The sequence below is a fragment of the Rhopilema esculentum genome, chromosome 12 (assembly GCF_057945365.1).
Source record: "Rhopilema esculentum isolate cy_ngs chromosome 12, ASM5794536v1, whole genome shotgun sequence".
Taxonomy (NCBI): domain Eukaryota; kingdom Metazoa; phylum Cnidaria; class Scyphozoa; order Rhizostomeae; family Rhizostomatidae; genus Rhopilema; species Rhopilema esculentum.
The window spans coordinates 5601803-5624410 of NC_142826.1; the positions used below are offsets into that span (position 1 = coordinate 5601803).

The 22608-nt window shown below is 36.8% G+C and overlaps 1 protein-coding gene across 1 annotated transcript in view; it reads right to left on the minus strand.

The window, feature by feature from the left end:
* Positions 1 to 1625: 1625 nt before the first annotated feature.
* LOC135681496 (importin subunit beta-1) overlaps positions 1626 to 22608 on the minus strand; it is a 29118-nt gene continuing 8135 nt past the window's right edge. Inside the window, exons 12-25 of the mRNA XM_065196004.2 lie at positions 22021 to 22192; positions 20977 to 21029; positions 20192 to 20383; positions 18663 to 18790; positions 17183 to 17258; positions 15969 to 16040; positions 15324 to 15395; positions 14402 to 14543; positions 12522 to 12604; positions 11683 to 11790; positions 11037 to 11180; positions 10346 to 10454; positions 8284 to 8556; positions 1626 to 2494 (exon numbers count right to left, since the gene is read on the minus strand). Of these exons, the coding sequence (XP_065052076.1) occupies positions 8288 to 8556; positions 10346 to 10454; positions 11037 to 11180; positions 11683 to 11790; positions 12522 to 12604; positions 14402 to 14543; positions 15324 to 15395; positions 15969 to 16040; positions 17183 to 17258; positions 18663 to 18790; positions 20192 to 20383; positions 20977 to 21029; positions 22021 to 22192 (1620 nt within the window). The 3' untranslated portion in view covers positions 1626 to 2494; positions 8284 to 8287. The remainder of the gene's footprint in view (positions 2495 to 8283; positions 8557 to 10345; positions 10455 to 11036; positions 11181 to 11682; positions 11791 to 12521; positions 12605 to 14401; positions 14544 to 15323; positions 15396 to 15968; positions 16041 to 17182; positions 17259 to 18662; positions 18791 to 20191; positions 20384 to 20976; positions 21030 to 22020; positions 22193 to 22608) is intronic.

Consider the following 22608-nt stretch of genomic DNA (forward strand, 5'->3'; position numbering starts at 1 on the left):
AAGTGCTAAACATTCCCGTGGAATCTTGCAGGCTTTGTTGGTATAACTCAGCCTTGGTTCCTTTTGTCTCCATGGTTTGCTAAAGAATCCTTGATGTTAGCTTGATGTTAGGTGTGTCGAGGCAAAGACAAAGGTTGCTGAGACCGGTTGACCTACTTTGTCATAGCTCGTTTATTCGCTTTGAAATGGCAAGAACTTTAAGTCAAATGGGCCGCATCAAATTTACAATTTGAGGTAAACATTTGATGTAGCCCGCAAACAGAGATGAATAGTTGGAGGGACACTGTGGATCTGAGCCCCCTTTTAAATGCTAAAGTACCTCTTTTTTACTTTTTGCCATGGATTTTTTAAAAAATTTCTCGAGTGTCCCTTGTACTTTACAAAGCAACAAATCTTTGTCACAAAACGATATTTTTACTTCGTCCATTAAAGCGGAATTCGGTTACCGGGTACATCAGGAGCGTCAAAGAACGGACCAAAACATAAAACGGTCCATGTCACCATGATGTCACAGACCCAACCGAATGGAGATGATAAATCCTTGAATTAGCCCCCTGAAGCTTATTAATTTGGGACGTTTCTGGATGGGGGCTAACTTCAGGGGTCTGGGATTTAAACGAGGGTAGGGGGTTTATAAAGATGGGGGCTGATTGGATGGGGATAATTAGGGACCGATTTTTGCATGTAAATATCGAATAGTTTAGACAATAAATGAATAGGGGGTAAATGGCACCTAACCCCTTGATGCTGTTCCGGGTTTATGAAAAGAGATTTTGCACATTTAAGGGCGAGGGGGATTGATTACCTGATGTTTACATTAGAAAGTTCAAACAAAATGTTTCGGTATCCGTCCGGATCAACTTGGTAATTTCTGCACTGTATCCTTTAACACGAAAGACCTATTCAGAAATAAAAAAACAACTTTACTTTTAGAATGCTGGTTACATGCTTTCGAAAACCGGTTGGGAACACATATCCCGAGGTCCTACGTACCTGTTAATCAATGAAAATGGAAACATAAAATGTAAAGCTCTGTTTAATGCTCAGGACCTGTCTTTGTTTGTTAGACAATGTTAGCTCAAAGAATAAACGTTTGACTGGAAAAAATTGATAGATAAATCAAGACAAAAGGATTTGTCTAGGTCCGTGAAAAAGTTTTTGGTACCTAGAAAAAGTCGCCTGACTCATATGAATCATAGAGCAACAGAACAAAAATGTCAGCTGACCCAGAAGGAAAACCAAGGACGGGCCAAGTACTGTAAACATTGCAGCTTCAATCGCTGCAGCGTGTTGCGTAGTAGTGCTAAAATGCTATATACAGATATCTTATGCTATATACATCCTGCTTAGATAATTTTAGCATGATCTGCCCTTACATCAAATCTTGAAGTCCCAACTAACAGAAATCATATGAAGATTCGCAGGAGTACTTCACGAGCAGCATCCTTGTAAAAGCAAGATCGAAATACCAAAAGTTTTCGTGTCCTTTTGGGATAATTCATATGGGGAGGGAGAGGGGCGATTCAGGAATTTATTGATAGGGGGAGAATACAAATTTAAAAGAAAGTTTGGATTATTCGTGCCCTTCGGTTTTTCTGCAGAATGCTACAAAAAGTAAACACAAATTATCGTTTGTTTACGTTCATGTCAAATTTCCTCTCTCACAAAAGTAATTTTGCATCCAAAGAAAATCTAGTCATGCAACATGTAGAATGTGTTCCTAAAAGCACTGATGGCCTTCCATTTTCAATGAGGTTTAACAGTAGGTATATAGAGGAGAATACAGTTCGGTTTCTAGCCACGTATCAATTGCTTATAGGTAATGGGACAAAAAGAGTGGGGGTGACATGGCTAGGGGAGTTCACTCTTATAATTGCTAAGCTTAGTTATGGAAAAAAGTGCTAAACACATGGAAGGTATTGCTATAAAAACTCCAAAGACTATGACTGGCTATCTTGAAATACCTAATCTCAATGTACAAGGAAGGCGGCTGAGTGATAACACCTGAAAAGGATAAGGTCAGTGGGAGGGAAGGAAGATTCAAAGGTTGTGGTATCCAAAAGGTCTTATTGGAGCAGCATTTCGTAACTTGGTGGCAAGGCCATCTGCTATGGAGTTCTCTCCGCATCGGAACTGGAACACACTGGTACAATATAATATAGTCAAAAATTTGCATGAAATTAATTCTAACAGACGTCTAACAAATTTTGAGAATTCTACTTGACACAATAATATAAGTGACAGACGGATGCACATTAGACAAAAAATTTCAACACAGAATCACATGTAACCGTACAAAATGGTAAGCTAGGTGCAAGTTTTGAATCAGTTCATGACTGAAAGCATGTTCCAGAACCACTCACATTCGCTCTCATTCTCTTTTTGTTGTCTTCCCGGCGTTCCATTCTCGCAGCTCTCCCGCTCTCGTGTTATCGTTGTTGTTGTTGCTGTTGCTGTCAAAACGTCGAATACGTCGGTCTTGTCCAGTGAAAGCCTGCAGAAGGAAGTGGAACCAATTACAAGTGAATTCAAAAAATGTGAACGATGAACCTCAAGACAAACACGATTTAAGTCTTTAAACGTAAATGGAATCTAGCTTGAGCTAGCTTGAAGAATACTTCAAGATCCGTTTGTTATAGAAAATTCAGTACAAAGTAGAGTAAACAAACAGCTTCGACTGTGAAGAAATCTTTGTTAACCAAAACAAGAAAAGAAATATATTTGGCGCTTAGCTAGAGGTAGGGTTCGAAATTTGGGGATAGAGCAAGGATGCAAAGAAGTTGCAATGAACAAAGCTACGTCCACATTTAGAAAAATGCAAATAATAGCCTTGAAATAGTAGAGAAGGAATGGGTACAAAAAAGCAACGTTAGAACCCATGAAAATAATATCTTTCTGCTGTGTGGTGTGTCTCTAGTTTTATGACCCTTTGAAAGCTAGAGGCTCGTTATTTTCAAAATATGCCCAAATCTGTCATCTGAGAATGTTTTTAGAAACTGGATTATAAAGATTATGGTAGCACAAATGTAATGAACTACCAAAAATAAAAGGGTACGATGCCATCACATAGCCTGGCAGATGTCTTGACTTACTTTATTTGCTAATGGCTTTCACAGAGTTACGATCAATTATGTCAGAGGCTTAACAAAACAACGACATTAATCTTGTTTCATATTTCTAAGAGATGGCATTAATATTAAATGAAGTTCTTTTGAAGTCGAATCATGACTCGAACGCTTCGTGCCATTATTACCATCCCTTTTATGCAAATGCCTCGCTTTCCAGTAGCTTCTATCATTACAATGGTTCCATTCAGATTGTCGAGTCTTGTTAAATATTAAGGTTATTACAACAATAAAACATTTTTATCCAACGGCTGAAGATTGAAAAGCTGTACAGAGACAAAACAGCCTGGTCGCCTGAACACCTAAATTAAAGTACAATAATATTTCCAAGACACGATTTATTCATTCTGTTGTAATTTAACGTAACGGGCACAGCGATTTATTGGCAGCCTGTGGTTTTGATGGGAAATTCTCGAGACTAAATTTAAGTACAGAAACAGTGAAAATCCACCTGCTGAGACTAAGATTTGGTTTTTTAGAGGATTACAATGATGCTAAAAACACTGACGTCGAAAAAACAGATGACCAAAATTGTACGCTTTTAAAGCCTCGGCCAGCACGGAGAGTTAAACGCCTTTCTTTAAGATTGCAGCAATGAAATATCAAGACGAAAATTTGAATGTTTGAATTATAAACAAAAGAAAACAAGCAAGGCTAAGTGAATTCTTCGATAAAATCATCAGTCTGATTTTAAATTAAAAATTTCAAAAGAGTTATAGCGGTAAATAAATATTTTAAATTGAAGGATATCGTTAGGCCAGTCTCTTTAAATCCATTTAATGGTGGAGACTGTGTTGGTGGAGATTTGTGATTTACATAAAAACCTGCTCAAATATGACGTATTCCATACCAGCTCCTATTCGCGCGTCTGAAAACATTTATCTCATTCTTGCGACTTACTAGCATGCGCCTCAGAGACAACTTTGAATAAGGGCAGACGGAGACGTTGGTCAGATTTTGTAAAACATATAAACAAGAGTTTGTCCCTATAATATTGTAGCAAATACGGTGGAGTACTAACTGGAAACAGGGTGACTGGTTTGTTTGTTTATTACTCAAAAATGGTAAATGAATGAGCGTACAATAAGAATGCATCCGTACCTGGTGAGAATGTAATGTTTACCTTTGTTTGGGTATTAGGATAAAGAAGCACACAAAATCACAAAGGAAAATGAATCTAAACAAAGAGAATAAAGGTATCACATGGCGAGACAAAGTTACCACAAAAACAACAGCGGTCGAAAAGGATTTGGAGATACAGCATTGTACTATGTTGTTTTCTTTGTACTTTTTAACAAACATTTTCATGCATGCATAGGTTTGAGAATCAATGTTGACTGGAGGCACCAAGATGCATCGAGAAAAAGTTAAAAGTTACGTCGTCCACATAAAACGGACAGGAAAAACTACTGTATGTTGAGATGAGTAAGCTGTTGTCAGTTAAGATCTAGTAAAGCAGCTTCTGAGATATTTCTAGCAAGAACACAGGGCACAAGTTAATGCCCTGAGAATGCTCTTTAAAACAAAAATGTAACAAAACTTTACAACAGGCACAAACATCTATAGAAGAGAAGGAGATCCATATAAACGAGGGAGATCTATTTATCCAGCGTCTCTCTGTTATCCAAATTACCCAAATTCTACAACCCAAATGTTATCTCAAAAATACCCAAATTCTACATAAACAAGGTTCCTCTCTCTTTACAAATGACATCAACAATATCCCATAACAACCTTTGGAAGGGAGTTATTTAATATGATTGAGTAAATACTGACAACGTCATCGGCCAATATAATGTTGATAAACGCATTTGATAAAATGAATACAGAGATAATGGACCGCAGGCGACCCCACGTCACCTCTATAGAACACGCAAAGCAAAAATCAGAATTAGGAAAAACCTCAAGCTTTAAATCACAATGTTGGATTCTATTAGTTATAAGATTCATACGATGAGGGTAAAAAGAATTGATTCGCTTGAAGTTCAGGTGAAGAAAGACCTTTGATTAGACAAAAGGTTGCTTGTGGATAACAAACCCTACATAGGAGTCAGAATGTCTTTGATTTAGGATTGGTGTAAATCTGAACAATTTCATCTCTTACAAATGTTTCATTTACACGACAGTATAGAACCGTTTTTTCAGTAAGGTATGATGAGGATAACTGTTGGGGTGCGGTTGAGGTGTGGTGATTCAAGAGAATAAACCACTCATTCTTATTCAGAGAGAAAATTGAGATTGAAGAAGATAATTTCCAAAGTATCCAAAATAATCACAACTAAGCAAAGTGTTTATGGAATTCTGGAACAGGATTACCTTGAACCTTGATGATGAGTTGCTCAAAATCAAAAATTAGGCATCACAATGTAAACGAGAAAATTGAAACATACAAACAGGGATAATGTTACACTATCGTAGGCATTTATGAATATTTATATCAATAAAAGATGAAATACAATAGCGTTGATGTTCAACGTCTCAGAAGTGCCTTAGACAATAATTTTCAAGATTTTGAGGGTGTAAACAAAACTCGTCTAGTGGCAAGACGCAGTCTTGTTTATCATGCAGAGCTACAAGAGAAACTCTGATCCTATTCGGCTTCAGTTCTTATTAAAATGAGATGCGAGTCTCAACTTAACAATGCGGTTCTCAATGATCTCGTTAAACTGAATTAATTTGAAACAAGATTGAAAGTATAAATTGGTTTGAAATGGCGATACGTTAAGTCTCCCACAACCAACTATGGGTCATTTCATTCAAGAATAACAGTAAGCAGTCAAGCAAGTAAACTGAATAAATTAGCGATGGGGTAGATGGAGGGGCAAAAGGGTTGCGGGGACAGATAACCAGATAACAATGAACTGTCAAGCATTGAAGGAAGAACTTTAAGATGAATTAACATACAAAAACTGAAGAGAGTTGGGAAAGAACAACAAACAAGGGGATCCTGACGGAGAAATAGCTGGTTGCAAAAATCACGAAAAGGTGTCACAAGCGAGGCAGTCTTCGGAAGTAAGGCGACTGGAGACAAGTGGATCGCTTTCAAGAAGAGATTTCCTCATTTTTAATATATTTTGTGGCTCTTCGACTTATCAATCCATTATTTGCAGGATTAGAGCAAATTTCTAACATTCGAAAAAAACTTCGTGACATAAAAGGCGAATTTATAAGAGCTGGGCAGTGGTAATTAGAATGACTCAACGAAATCCTTTGTAATGCCTAGATATCTATACTAAACGTGCGATATTGTTAAGTGTTGTTAATTATTCAAAAAGCATGCATAGTAAATTAATTAATGGCCGCATCTACAAATGGATAGAGTTCCGGAGGAGAACAGTCAATTAGAGAGTTTCTTGAAAGGCTTGGTCGTGAGATAAGGGAAATTAAGGAATTTTCACAGATTTATGATGGACGATCTTTAATTATCAACAATGTTTTTAATGTCGAGATCGCCGCCCCAGAGAAAGACAGGAAGACCTACTTATGTGTTCTATTGCAACAAGATAAACCTCTCTTACTGTTCTAAGTAGGTCAGGCTGCTTTATTCAACATTTTGATTTTTTGCAAAAAACTGTGGGTTTTTGCTGGACTAGGAAAACATTAAATGTGTTGCTTTTGGATTTTAGCAAAGTAACAACGTTCATTGTTTGTGTTGGCATTATGTAAAATCATGAGCAGTAATTGAGTCTCAGAGGCTTACCAACTGTAACGTCCTTCTTAGGATAAGAAGGGGGCGAGTGGGACGAACGTACAATGTCGATTTTGCAAAGAGGGATTCTATCAAGTAATTCAGGAGAGCATGCGTGTTGTCATAAAATGTTATCAATGAGAATGCGTGTTGCAATAGATTGGAGATGGCTTTACACTCAAAGAGACAAAGATTGCATGCGAGATTGCAAGATTGTAACGAGGCAGAGTGGACTTGCTTTGAAAATATTTGGAACGATTGGCTGATTGGCTGCTTGAGTAAAAACTGAAATGTGTAAAGTAATTCTTATTCATAGCTTTTAAAGATTAGGAAGAAAAGAGATAGAAAACAGGTTTGAACTGGGTGTCTTAGCAGGCACGGGTTGATTATGATGATAGGAGTTTCATTGTAAGGAGCAGAGATAAGAAGGAAAGCATGTCAAATGCATTGTCGAGAAACGAACTAACAGGGTGAGATAACAAAAGCCTTGTGTCACAAAAATAGGTCAACATTCAATTTCGTAGTCTTATCTCCTTGAAAGACTTCGCCAAGAAACTCTAAAACAATTCAGAAGCAGACAAAGGAAAGAAAACTCAAGTCTGGCTCACGACAAAAGGAAAATAATATCACGAGATCAGAAACAATCAATGATCGTTCGATTGATCTGATCGATGAATAATCACAAGGGCATAAGGGATGATAGCATAAGAACTTAGTGACTAGGCCTAATCATAGTGCATGGTGAGATAAATCAGCAGCAAGTGTGATTGGTCAAATTTAGGCTTTACTCCAGCTCTTTGAAAGCTGTAAGGAAACCTGTCAAGCTCTTCGTTACTCTACACATGCAGAGATAACCAGATTTCTTAATAGCGTGCATTTTTAAGAAAGAGACAGAGTTTGGCACAAAGACAGATAAAACAGGGCTGTTTTTATTGTTCGATGTCTCTCTAATAGTAAGCACTTCAAGTTGCGATAAGCATACGCATTCAAATGCTAATATGTGGCTTCATAATCCATTTTAAATTAAAATTCTTGATAAAAACTTTCATTAAGTACACATATCACAAAGCAGGCAGGTTTAAGGCCATAACTCAATGGGATTCGGTTAGTTGAAGAGGTGCATTGGGAAAATCGGCAAACACATTGCTACTAGTAAAAGCCTGATAATACGCGTAACGATGGTTGACCACCGTTACACTTAAACGCAGCGACAAAGTGTTAAGACACAGTAACACGTCCTGGGGCTTGAGAAACTATGAAAATCGTGGGTGAGGAGGACACGATTCAGCCAAAATTTAATTTAATTTAGTACCATGCGCATAAAAGCACTTTGAAAGAAAGAAAAGCGAATCATAAACCAGGGGGAAATTAGCGGAATGCCCACTACTAAGCCTCTTTGTTAGCATGATTCTGAAATCAATATTCTTCTTGCATACAGGCTGCATACAGGTAAACTTGAAAATGACTCACCTGTTTATTTCTTTAGGTTTCTCAGAGTCCTTGATGCCCATACTGCTAAGGTTTTCGTCTTTTGCACTTTCGACCTTCTGGCTTCCTGCATCAGATCTTGGTACACTTGGTTATCGATGATTGGTACCATTGCTGAGCCAAAAACAGAACACAAGTCTCCAATCAGCCCACAGCAAGCACCAATTAGACTGTCCGTTCTATCGGGGTCTTGTGCTATTATTTCGATAAATTTCATTACATTGCCAACATGGGGCTCAACAATCTTCACTTCAGCTAGAAAGAAGATAATTGACAGAATTAACCACTAAAACTGTGTTGCTTGGAAGATTCCATAAACCAAAAAAGATAGTTTTCTCAAAACATTCCTATTAATCGAATAGCTTTATGGTTATGATGCAAAATAAGTTTAAAAGGGTACGTTTTCATAAAAAATAGTTTTTTCGTGTTTTCCTAGTCAAAAGCCGCACGAAAAAAGCTAACTGTAAAGGTGGACTGCTTTCCTACAGCACTTTACATACCAGGGCCAAGGTAATGCAAGATTTTGTTTTCTGGAACTAAGATTGAAATTATCTCGATTTTATTAGACAGGTCAATTCCAGTATTCCTGGCTTCACTAATAAACCTTGCAGGATTTCCACACACAAACATCCACATTAACAGGTAAATAAAGTCAGAATGCATTGCTAAGAAATAGCTGCTCCGTGTGCCTCTATGGTAATGCACTAACTGTAGAAAAACTAGTGGTGATATTATGAAAACAACGATTTTAAGCAGCGAAATTCTAACGAAAGTTATTTACACATAATGTCTACGCACATGACCTTATCTCCTTGTTCTAATTTAAGTCATAATTGGTTGAGAGCTGGTTGCTTGTTTTTTGTTAGTCCCGAAGACTTATGCAATATTTTCGGCCCGATTTGTTATTGCCTCACAAACTCCAACCAACCTCTGCTTGAGAGTCCTTGGACAATTAATATCTTTGCAAAGTTTTTATATTTCCGTAAAAGTTTGGTTATAATAAATGAATGTTTGAATCTGCCTAATTTCTAAGGGGGGTTGAAACGAAACAATTAATTGCTTTCAAGAATGTTGAAATATTTAGAAAAATTTATCAGTTCGTTAGGACATTACGAATTTCACTGCAAAACTACAAAAGCAAGAGTCAAGGATTATTTTTCATGCTTTCATGAACAAAACATTTGCTCGCAGAATCCCCCCCCCCCCCCCCCCCCTCCCCCAGGATACAATGACAGTAGAGGATGGGGTTGGACGAGGTACTCCCTTTGTGTTCTTTGACCTTCCATACGACATTCGATCATGTGACCGCCATATGAGCATGCAGGTAGCTTCGAAGTACCAGATACGTGTTAGAATTGCAGACTAATTTATCATCTCTTCCTTTTAAGCTTATGCTCTACTTAGACAATGGAAAGTCCTTTCATATATTCATGAACTTGATATAACTTGCGTCAAAATTGTCAGATTTGCTCATACTCTACATGAAGCCTTTGCTACAGAAAAAGTAAATTCTACAGTATCAAAATATCTTGTTCTGATTCACACGACTTGCACCCTTCAGCCATTCTCGCACGAACTATGCTGTTCCTTGAAAGCTTATTTACAATATTTTTCCAAAACATACCATATATCTCAAATAAAAGTGTTAGGTAATTGGTTGCAATAGGAGAGATTTCTTGCCTTTAGTCATATGTGAATTAAATCATGGAGGTCATCAATGAATGTCAAAATAATCATAATTGTAATCTAGATGACAAGGATAAATGGCCAATTCTGCACTCCAAAAGTTACTACGCCTTTAATCAACAAGCTACAATGTCTTTAATGTGCACGCGTCTGTGGCTAGCGACTGCAGTGTTCAGCATTCAAGGGGAGAAACCCCCCTCCCTCCCCCCGGCTATCCTGTTCCCCATATACACGGATCGTCCATGGAAACCAGCCGTCTGTATGTATGCGTTCTCTCGAGCCAATCACATACACACTTCACCTTTTGTAAACTAAATTCTACATTTGAAAACTAACATTTAAAAAAAGTAAGACTTACGACTGATATTTTTTTCATCTTCTCCTTTTAGACCTTGAACAATACTTGTAAAAGCTTCTAAACAAGATTCTCGAAGTTCATTAACAAAATCTATCATATCGTAGTCAGTCTGAAAATTAAAAAACATGTTTACAAAACATGAACAAATTAAATGTATTTAAAAATCAAATGTAGTTAACTTTATGTGTGGGAATCGTCATTCTTCAACTGATAAATAATTGCGGAAACAGATTTACTTTATAAATAAATGCATTCAAAATTTTAGAATTTTGTATGTTCAAATACGCCCAGGCCCTATTTCATGTTTCCCATACAAGATATGAGAAAATATTGAAGTAAACGCCTTCTTTATCAACCATTTCTATGCAACAGCTTATTTCTATCACGTCCTAATTACCACAGGCTCAATCACAGCCAACCAATCAGACCTGTTCCTATCTAACCTGTCTGGAAAAATTGTATGGCAATTGACTAACTGATGTTCGCAGAAATTCAAAAACCCATTTACAAGAAAACCCACATTAACAAACCGCTGAAAAAAGCATGGATAACTTTAACTTCATTCATGGAAAATTCAATAAACTACTAGAGATAAACATTCTACAAGTTGTTAAGTGCAAACAGTCCCTAGATAGGATTGTGAAAGGGTTCAGATATACACTTAAGGTAAAAAAGATACAGTTGTGGTTACCATATCGACGGGAGCAGCAGCCGCTTGAGCTAGGGTGAGAAGAACAGGCTCGGCGTACTTTCGATACTCAGTACCAATGGCCAATGCAACGTCACCGAACGCTGATATAATATGTGGCTTCACTGATCTGTGAACAGTTTGGTCCTGAGCAGAGAAAAACAGAGATACTTAAACACAAACTAAAATACAACGATACATAAACTACATAAAAAGGTAGACAAAATCACTGTCTATTTTAAATTTAAGGATCAAAAACGGATGAAATGAATTTTCATCATTGGGGTTCTTAATACCAGTAGTCAAAATGTGGTAATACTGAATGAAAATAAAGAGTAAAAAACATGATAATTGAGCAACCGAGTTAACGGGAAGGGGATATTTTTTACGAAAGAAAACTTTTAAAAAACATAAGCCCCCCAATACTTTAGAGAACAATGGTCTTGTGTTCTAAAACAATGGGAAACGTGACGTCATCTTATTAAAACAATAGGCTTGCCCCCAATATTTGACCAAGTGTCCGCCCCTGAACATAAGGACAATTTTTTTAAAAAAGAGAAATTTCCTTGCCTCTCGAGTGAGCTCCTTTTTAGATAAGTAGCTTTCAAAGACAGCGAGAACAAAACAGAAGTGTTTGAAATCAACTAACCGCTATTCCTTCGCCAAATTTAGTCATTATTTCATCGCAAAGAGGCAGAATTTGTGCTCCCAGAGCTCTACAAAGGTCACCAACTACACCCGTTGCTGCTATGCATACCTAAAACAGAGTCGGGTGTATCATTACTGCAACTGGAGAGTTAAAATGATTGATCGCAGTTACCAAAACTCGTACCTAAAGGTTGATCTTAAACGGGGCTTTATTCATTGGGCAGTAAACACACTAGGTTTTATGACGCCATTAACCAAATAAGATAGTTCTAACATAAGAAAGAGACTGTTTGCTTCATGGATTGAGATTTTGTTTAAATAGATCCTTTTTAAGCAGATACAAATGTCCAGAAGACATAAAGAGCGTGTTTTAAAATTACCAGTTGATATAATGAAGGAGCTATATTTGTTATCGAACAAGTTAACCACGCGGAAATTTCATCATAAATCAAGTGATACTTTTAGGACATGGTAATTTCTTTTGCGAGAAATGGTTGCTTTAAGAAACTTGCTCGGCTTGTTTGCTTCCACGGAACTTTTTCGACAAAATACGATTTGTTTACAGACTATACGAATGTATTTGTCATCAAACGTGATATATCACAATAAGAGCTACACAATAACACGAGTTGATATTGTGAGAAAGCACTATATGGGCTCTGTTTTTAATGAAATCGGCTAGCCGTAATAAAAAGATTCTAGAACGGATAACAGAAGGATCTTGATGAGCTAAAAAGACAGGTATTCAGATAACTTTATTTAGTGATATCGTAATCTAAAAAGCGAAATAAAATCAAGATGAGGCATGAAAACAACAGGCATCTCACCATTGTGACGTACCTGATATTCTGATCTATTTCCGAGTCCCTCAATCAAAAATGGCTTGAAAGCTTGAATGTATTTTGCAAACCTATCTCCAAGGCCTAAGATGAAAATATGTACGGTAAAAACATACAGCTGATTCTTATAGAACAGGGCTAGCCCTCAAGTTACTACAGGTATCGACCCTAAGCTTGAAAAGTGTTTGCTAATATACTGAGTAGAGCCAAAAGAATCTCTTCTGCAAAAACGTTAAGCTAGACCCAATACACTACATTGCAAGGTTTTGCAAGAGCAACGTTCAAGCTTCAATAAACAGGCGATAGAAAACCAATTATCCCTCAATCTAATTGCTGAGCGCAAAAAAAACCCAGTATGCATCAGCACTGATGCCTCCAGATATGCTTATAATAACCGAAACACGCTTATACATATGCGCAAGGCATTTGCTCTATAGACAAACAACCGGGTCCGAGATTTAATTTAAGTTTGGATCCGGATGTAAAATTGCAGCTTTATCCTACCCGGGTCAATAAGAAATTAGCCATCCTGAAATCTCCTGACAGGGATCCGCAAAACAAGCTAGACTGCCACGATTATCAGCTATTAGAAAAAGTTGCAAAAGTAACCCAAGAGTGAAACCAGACATGCCAACGATAAGTTCTCTTATCTAGCTTTGTTTAGCCACTGACGTCACCAGTTTCGCCATTTAACAGCTAAACTAGAAGCAACGATGGCTTATGCTGTTTGAAGGTTTAGCATGTATTTGAAGCAAATAAACAACAATGTGCTGGTTAACGCAATATCTATGTTTTGGCAAGAGCAAGGTCATCCCCCCTTGGCCAAGGTTTACTGTTTTCAAAGTTTGTAAATTTGAGCCTTCGTGAAAATCATCCTGAAAGATACCACACTTTTCAGTCATGGGATAACTTGTTACCAACAGGCAAAATATTTCGTTCAAAAAACTTAAGGCAGGCGAATTGAATTTCACAAAAAAACTAGGTTCAAGCCGCAGTTGGAGCTTCTAATGTACGCTCACAGTTTCACTTGTCAAGAGTTTTTCAGCTGATGGATCAGACAAACAGCACACCTGCTGATTAAATATTGTGGGAACCAGGCGACTGAAAGAGGCTTAAAGGTAATATTCAACTTAGAGACAATGTTGAGATGTCCAAGATTACTAGAAGCAAAATACCATTTGGTGGGGTTTAATGAAGTTAACTAATTTGCGGTTAGAAAATTATCTATACAGAATAATTAAGTTTTATTGGTGGTTCTGAACCCTTTTGAGATTGTCTACTGGAATTTCTTTACTGGAACCAAAATTTTACTGTGTTTTAAGCCTACAATACTCCCTTTTCATATTAAAACTGATAAAACCCGTCTGCTTTGGCCTTGAGTTCAAATTACTCCGCTATGAAAACAGATACGTTTGAATGCACTATGAAAACGGACCAACATGTAACAAAGCGTGAAAATGGAAAGAATCATTTTGGAAATGTAAACAACCATAAACCTATATTGCATTGTTTTAGCAGAGCACATCCAACAAATATGTATTAACATAACTGGGAGGATTAGAGAATACTGAATATGAAAAATGAAACAATGACCCCCCCCCCCCTACCCCCAAGGACATTTTTGGTAGTTCAAGCTTTCTAAATTAATACGTTATTTGTAGCAAACCAAAACTGTTTGAAGGCGAAATGTGTGATACTGAAAATGACTTTGTAAATTGGCGTCAGTGTCTCAAGACTTGCCAGCAGTTGTAAGTCTGATAGAACTGAAAACGAGGCTCTTAAAGTACTAAGACGAGGCTCTTAGGAACTGAAAAGGAGGCTGGAGTTGTGTGGAATATTCTTAAGATGTAGAAACAAGCAAATTGTAAAAAGACAGAATACCTTCAATAAGGGTGCCTAATGCCATGAACGCGTCTTCTTGCACACCTCCTGCTTTTGTAGCGCTCAACATCTGCAATAGGGCTTGCATCACTGCATCTCCAACCTGCGCTGCATCGTCAGGGGTAAATTTTCTAATTCCGCTCTAAAACAGACATGACATCAATAGTCAAATGAAAATTCAATGAAAGTAAAACAGAGCAAATTGCAACAGAAGAGATTCGTTTTACTCTTATTATTATGGCAGTCAATCTGCTCACTCTTGTCAAAAAACCTATGCTATGAAAAAGGAAACTTAACTTTTGCACTGTTGCCACTTTGTAACGAGAGTGCAGTCCTATGAAAAGAACGTGCGGGGCCCCCGCAAACAAACTCAAGAAACAATAGCAAAACGTTGAAAAGGGCCACTTTCCTGGCCACCCCCTTGATTTTCCGCCCCCTAGCTCAACAAACCTGCTTTGCAATAACATTAGATTTGTGAAATCCTAGAGAAAATTGTCACAACGTTTCCCAAATGTAATATATAATTTTAAAGAAGATATTTAATATTGAAAGGGTCTATTTGCCAAAGTGTCCCAAACTTTATTGTAAATATATATTTATTTGGTTAAGTCCTTTTTAAGCCATCCTCGGGGTACAAATAAATATTAAACTTGTCGGATATGATCTAAACCTGTATCATGATGATTAGAAATGTTAAAAAAGATTTTAGTCCAATGCGACTTATCTTACAGATCCCCATAAATACATTGTTTAGGAGCAAATCTTCCTTGACAGACCATTATGCACATTCCTCTAAAGCTGAAACTTTGGCGAGAAAAATTTGCAAATCCCACCTTGAAAACGGCCTGTTATGAACAATCAATGTTTACCAAATACAAATTAAATCTGATTAAAAACAATGTAACTTTTACAAAAGCCTTACCTGAAGCACAGCACAAAGCAGAGATTTGAAGTCGTTGTGTTGGCTGTGGTCACCCAGGTTTGATCCTGCACTCTGTAACAAACAACAGTAGCGATTTTTATAAAAAAAAGACCAAAGAAACTCTACAACGTTTATTAATATCATGCATGCTTACGACATAAGTGAGGTTTTGGGTGCACCTTTCATAATTTTTGAAGGGTAGAGAGTTGTAGCAATATCGGTAGGGAAACGTTAGCTTTATTCGCAAGTGGATTAAAAAAAGTATATATATTTTGCAAACATTATTCAAGTGAAGAGTAAAAGAGCAGGCTGGTATTCTTATAAACAGTCAACCATCTTAAGCTAAGCCTAACACTTATTTTCAAACATTTTCTCTAGTTTCCATACCGCTCTCCTCCCTTGCATAGAATTCCATGTTCCTTATAAACAGAATAATGTCAGACTAAAAGAATTTGCTAGTTTGTTTTGAGGCGTATTTCTGACTTTGAAAATAGAAGAAATACTGCTGTGCTTAAAAAGAAGACAAGTTGTATAAGAAAAATTAATGCTATGTGACGGTATGTCTTGGACCGTCAAATGTAACTAAAAAGGAGACAACCTTGATATGAATGTTTGTGAATGGTGAGAAAACATGAAATGGCATACCTCCATTTGAAGAATCCTTGATATTCTATCCAAAACAGAAACAACTGTTGTTTTAACTACATCATAACAGTCCTACAATAAAACAGATCATACGATGCAGGCATGGGAGACAAGATTACCAAAGAAGCACTGCCAATCAAATATAGGACGGAGAGGTTGGTCAGAAAGAGACCTTTGTAAAGAGATGCATAGGTGCAGAGAAAACTTGCTATCGGTCATTCTTAGCATCAAAAGACTAAACTGTCGACGCAACTGCCAAAATTTTTGTAAACGCACGAAATAGGAGATCTCTTAAAAAAAGAAATCCCCGTGCACTTACGGTGATGTGCACAGTTATAAATCAAAGGTCTGTTTGAATGACTAGCTGATAATATTATCAGGTTCCTTAAAATGCCTCCAATGCAAGTTTAAACACGATGTGGAAGGGGGGGGGGGCATTGCAGGTTACTCTTCAATATTTGCCTCAGGTCCTTTAATATGTACAAGGAGGATGGGCATGGACCACTCCCCTTTGCAGCAAGGGACCCTACAGTCAATCGAATTCTTATTGCAGCCAGTCATGGGGTTCGCTGACAGTCATCCCAAAAAAAAACGGCAAATCAAGACAATCCAGTTAAACTGTCTAGAGAGTTTACTCTCTTTATGTGTGCACAATATCAGTTTTCACGATGCAAGTTTCAGCGTTTCAAATTGATGACAGCAGAATTTCTCTCTTCCTTGTCCCTTAGCGAGTTACTATTCCTTTCAACCAACAAAGCGTTCCCTTCCTGTTGCTAAATTGAAATTCAAAACTTTAAACAACTTGAATTAAAGCTAAGTAATTCCAAGTTTCTTCACGACTTTAATGAGAAATGTACTTAAAAATTATAGTTTTATCACTGGAAACTGGGCTGCTTTCCGTGTATCACACGACTCCATAAAACTATGAGACCAAAATAATTGAACCCTGTCTCAGGTAGAATTTGGATCTGTAGGGAAATGGTTCTTCACGCACCCTTAGACGTTTTGCAATAAAGAAGAGACTAGCTGCATCACCTAGCTCAAGATATAACAAGCGGAATCGTGGCTTTCTTGACCCAGTCTAGTCTGTATTGGCCTAGCTATGTTAGCCGTTCAATACTTACTTGAGTGTTCTTGCAAAGCGCTATTGGCTTACTTTGTACCAAAGTTTTCCTTATGTTGATTGAAATTGATTGAGTTCACGTGATCATTACCTTTGGGCTGTTTTTAATAAGTTCCATAACAGCTTCATATGCAGCGCTTCTAAGATTGCTTTGGCATGCATCTTGCCTGGAAAGACAAAGCAAATCTGTAAATCCGACTAATCTTTAAGCAAACTTACACAGGAATAAACAAGCTTGACTCCACAATAACTGCAAGGGTGATCCACAGTGAATCTCTCTCTCTTATCAAAACTTTAGGATACATGCTACTTCGTAACTCAAACAACAAAAGCCAACATTATTTGAATGGTATGTCTGGGCATTATAATGTAAGTGTATGCCAAATGTCAATTCACGAATGCAAAAGCAATCAAATGCCTATTCACAGATGCAAGGAGGCTAGAGCCTTTTAAAACCACTGGGTTCTTTGAACAGCATTTAACACCAAACTGTTGGCATGGCTATCGAATGTACCGACCCTCGACCTAGATTTTACCTAGACACAATGGACAAAAAAGGACGAAGGGGGATAACAATGGCAAAACCCGATAAAAAGCCAAGTTTTAATCTCACAGTGGTGTTGGGGCAAATTTACAAAATGGATTGTGCAAAAAATCACATTTTATCCAATGTTTTGAGTTTTTTACAGAAAACGTGTTTAAAAACAGTTTCAACGGAAAAGAATTCAAAATGTGACTTCAAAGGATACCTTATACTTCTTAATACATTTACCAACGAGTTAATTATTGCTTTTTTACTTGAAAGAGGGTCCCGAATCTACCAGAAAACTTATTACGACATCTTGTTTCCAGTAAAATCTAAGTTCTACATATTTGACAGCTAAACATGAAATTGTATCCCTTAGCCAATCACCTTCTTTCAGGGATCCTGACAACAGTCAACTAGCATTCTATTACGATTTTCGTCCCCTTGTAATAATTCACTGTACCTTCCCGCCAGGATTTGTCTAGGCCACCTCACCCTGGTTTGGCGAGCTTTGAATTTTTTCCAATATGATTTACAGGCAGCTTTTGTTTAACGCTTCTACGCAAAGCTGTTCGGTCTATGTGGTATTATGTATAAAGCAGGCAGTAGGGAATCTGCAGTTGAGAGTTTTGACTAGGACGAGGTTGCACGCTGCAGTGCTATTCTACAGCAGGTCGATTAGAGGGATGTGAAAAAAGCAGAATGATCAACGAATGAATTAGAATGACGAAAAACTAAAGTGAATTAGAGGGATAAGCAAGTCAACGACTTAGAAGAGAAACATGTTTATTGGACAAAACTTATTTTAGTGCAAGGCAGGAAAAAACAAAGTGGGTTTCTAAGGGACCTTGTTATCATATAATTTATCAGGTTGAAAAAGGACGGTCATTCTGTGAATCGCGTTATTTTGAGTTGCTTGGGTCAATCTCTTGTGACTCCGTTTTCAACCACATAAACTGTTTTATAATCTGAAGTATCAACAAAAGAGCAGCTAAAAACGATAGGAGAATAGGCATACATTTTGGAGAAGATAGAACAAACAGACCTTTCAGCCGTGTCAATAAGCTTTTGAACAATAAATTTGAATTTTCCAGATAAAATATAGGTTTGTGGCTCGTCTTCTTCTGCAGTTTGAGTACTGTCATATGCAGCTTCAGCCAAAGATGAAAAGGCCTACGGGATCGAAATCATGAACCTTTTAACAATAAAAAATTCCACATGCTACAATTATTTGCATAATTTGAAATACTGCCTAATTTTATAACAATGATTTGTGACAATAATAGTTTGCAACTCGTCTATGTGGAATAAATCGGGACCGGCAATACATTATGGACTTTGCGCATTCGTGTTGCAAATAAGCCCAATAAATCGCACTTACACATTGGAAAGGTCAGGAGCGACAATTCGTCGTGAAAAAAGCCGTCGTCCACTTAAGCAGGTGTATCTGCACAATTCTTGTTACAATTATCGTGGAAAAACAGGCCCTATTTGAAGCTTTATACGTCGAAATCGTCAAAGATATCCCCATTGATCACATTCAGCTTCTTGACACAAATAAAAGTTTTTGTGTTCTTATGACAACAAAAATAGGGTAAATAAAGGAATTTAAATCTAAGGCAATACGTTTTCAAGGAGATTCTTGATTTAGCTTGCTCTTGAACAAAAACTTCTTAGCATAAAGTATTTTGGCAAACTACATTAATTTTTGATAGGCAGCTCAATTCTATCTCGCGAATTTTTTTTAGCAGCTTGAAAAAGAAAATCTTGTCGTTACAGCCACTTTTCAACATTGAAGGATTTTGTCCAGAAATTTCAGCATGAATACAGGCGAGAATTTAAAATTGTATCAGAGAGTTGTTTTGAACATTTTTAGGTCCTGATTTAAATGTGAAAAGACAGCCAAGTTTTAGTGAGCTTATTCAATGCAAATCCAATACAATCCAGCTTAGGGAAATATACATACAATCCAATAGAAAAGTTTTCCATGTAAAAATTGACAAACTCTCAAGGATTGCTTTGATTACTACAGCAAAAAGGTGACTTGGTAAGTTTCTAAGCACGATTAGGCATAGTGCTAGAGAAGAAACGGAAAGTGGTTTGAAAGGGGAATTTCAGAGAGCTAGAAAGCAAATAAAGTTAATATTGGAACAGGCACAGCAGAATAAAACAAATGAATAAATAAATAAACAAAAAAGGGGGATGAAAAGGAAATATTAGATAAACGAAGAGAGAAGGAAACATGGCAAGAAGTAGAAGAAATCGTAAGCAATTTAGCAACAAATGTGGGAAAAGTAGAAAAGACAAAAATAATAGCTAGGGAAAAATAAAAAAGTGCGTAGAGAAACGAAAAAAGTAAGACGAGAAGAAAAGAGTAAAGGTGAAAAAAATCAATTGAATATTAACGATCTGAAATTTCATTTAAAAACAAGCCAAGCAAAACATGACAAGCTAGTTGACTCTATTAAGTTCCCACTGCCAATGTACGAAGGGGGAAAAGATTTGATTTTGTGTTTCTTTTGACGAACCAGTGGTATCAATTTTTCCAAGACATTATTAAGACAAGGCTCTTACCCAGCAAACATTGGTTGAAACCCTTGGCTCGCTATCAAGATTTTCCATTAGTGCGTTGAGCAGGTTATCCAAATTAGTACCATCCAACGCTGCCTCAGGGACTTGCTCACAAACTCGGCTCAGTGTCCAAGCAACTGAATCACGAACTACAACACTAGGGTCCTTCATAAGTCCTAACAGCACAGGCATGGCCTAAGAAAAAATTAGACGAAAAAAACTTCAAAAACAAACAAAAAACACTTGCAAATACAGCTTAGCTAGAAAAAACATAAGCATTTACAGGAAGATATTCAACTTTTAAAGAAACTAATGTGAACAGGGCTTCTGCAGTGAACAAATCTGAGATTTGGCGCGAAGCTCTGAGCATCAAAGTATGCCAATGATACAAGGTTAAAAAGAGCCCTTTTGGCATCGTGCTTTCATAAAGATGTGGTTCGTCAGGATAAATTTAATTTTTTTCGTTTCAGATATGACCTAAAATAAACCATATCATTATCAATGCATCGTACAATATAGTGTCTTCTCCTGCCTATGACAACGGCTATGGCTACACAATAAACAGTCTGAGAATATGACAAATAAAGCATCGATAGGAAAACGTCAAATCATTAACCTGTAGGAAAGAGCTAGTAGGGATGTAATTGAAGCAGAAAAAAAGAGGAGAAGAAACAATTATAAACGTATATAGGAAAATTTTGATTTCCTCTTGATCGTTTTGTAGAATGATCGAGGCTTCTATACAATTAGTAAAGTGATAAATCAGCAGATAAAATCTTAAATATTACCTGCAAGACTACTGGTTTCAGGGCTTCTGCCTCTGGGCCTTCCAGAATGCAACCTAAAGATACAAAAGGAATACCCTTACAATGTATTCACAATTTATGAGTCATGAATTTAGAAGGGATGCAACCAGGCAATTTAAATGTAAAGGAAAATTCTTAAAACACCCCTCGTTATCTACCTACTTGTATACCGAGGTTTCAATTATACTAGTATAGTATAGTATATAGTATATAGTATATAGTATATAGTATATAGTATATAGTATATAGTATATAGTATATAGTATATAGTATAGTATATAGTATAGTATATAGTATATAGTATATAGTATATAGTATATAGTATATAGTATATAGTATATAGTATATAGTATATAGTATAGTAAAGTATAGTATAGTATTTAATATAGTATATAGTATAATATATAGTATAGTATATAGTAAAGTATATAGTATAGTTTTTAATATAGTATATAGTATAGTATATAATATAGTATATAGTATAGTATATAATATAGTATTTAATATAGTATATAGTATAGTATAGTAGACGATTATTTATAATAAACTGAAGCTCTGACTTGAAGATACAAAATATTCGATTAAGCTCTGATTAAATAAATACCCGGCTTACAATGACCATTTTTCAAATAGGATTGATCATGAAATGTTTGGAAAACAGATTTAAGACTACGTATCGTGTAAAATTAAATATAACAATGTACGGTAACAAAGCTCAAGAAAAAATCGGTTGGATGGCAAAGTAGTTCGTCTGACCAGCTTTACAGATTAAGAGAAATCCCCGTTGAATGCATTGCAGTTTTAATCCAAACAACAATTTCGGTAACAAATTGCACCATACAATCTTTCAAGTAAGAACGTGACGAAAAATTCCTATTTTAAAGAATCTCTAGCGGCAGGATTATCTACCACTTTCTTAAGATAACTGCTGCCTCTCAATCACATCCTTTGAACCTATTTACAGAAATTCACTAACGAGAGGTGGTTGAAACCGCTTTCCCGCATTGATAATGATGTAATTCATACCGAATGCCATGACGGCGGCATCTCGCTGCTTCCAGTTGCTGCTGGTAATAGAGTTATGTATAAACGGCAGGACATGATTGACAATGTCATTTGTGGTGCACGTTGCCAGCAGCATCAAACAAACTCCGGCAGCTTTCGATGGGTTCCAGTCGTCTTCATCGTCGAATTCTTCCTGCAAAAGACAAATGGAATATCAGTCTAAAGAAAACAGAGATGGCGTCATTTATATACGTGATAGAATAAATAGCAGAAATTTGAAGCAAGTGGGCCTAAGTTTAATTGGTAACCCATTTCATGTTTATTTAGTGTGAGGATGGCTTATTGCTTAGGGTCACGGGCTACACACGCAAGTATCAGTGGTTCAAGTCCTTACATGACCAAACTTTCCTTAGAGTGATGAGAGCTCTCTGCAATCCGATGCTGGGGAATTCTGAGGTATGGTCCCACCGAGGGGAAAGACCAGGACACTGTTCGATAAACAAAGCTCTTCAGTGTCCTAAAAACTACTACCAGGTGATAGGTTGCAACAAATAGAAACATTTATATGTTGATCATCAGTGAAACAAAAAGGACTTAGTTGACATGAAA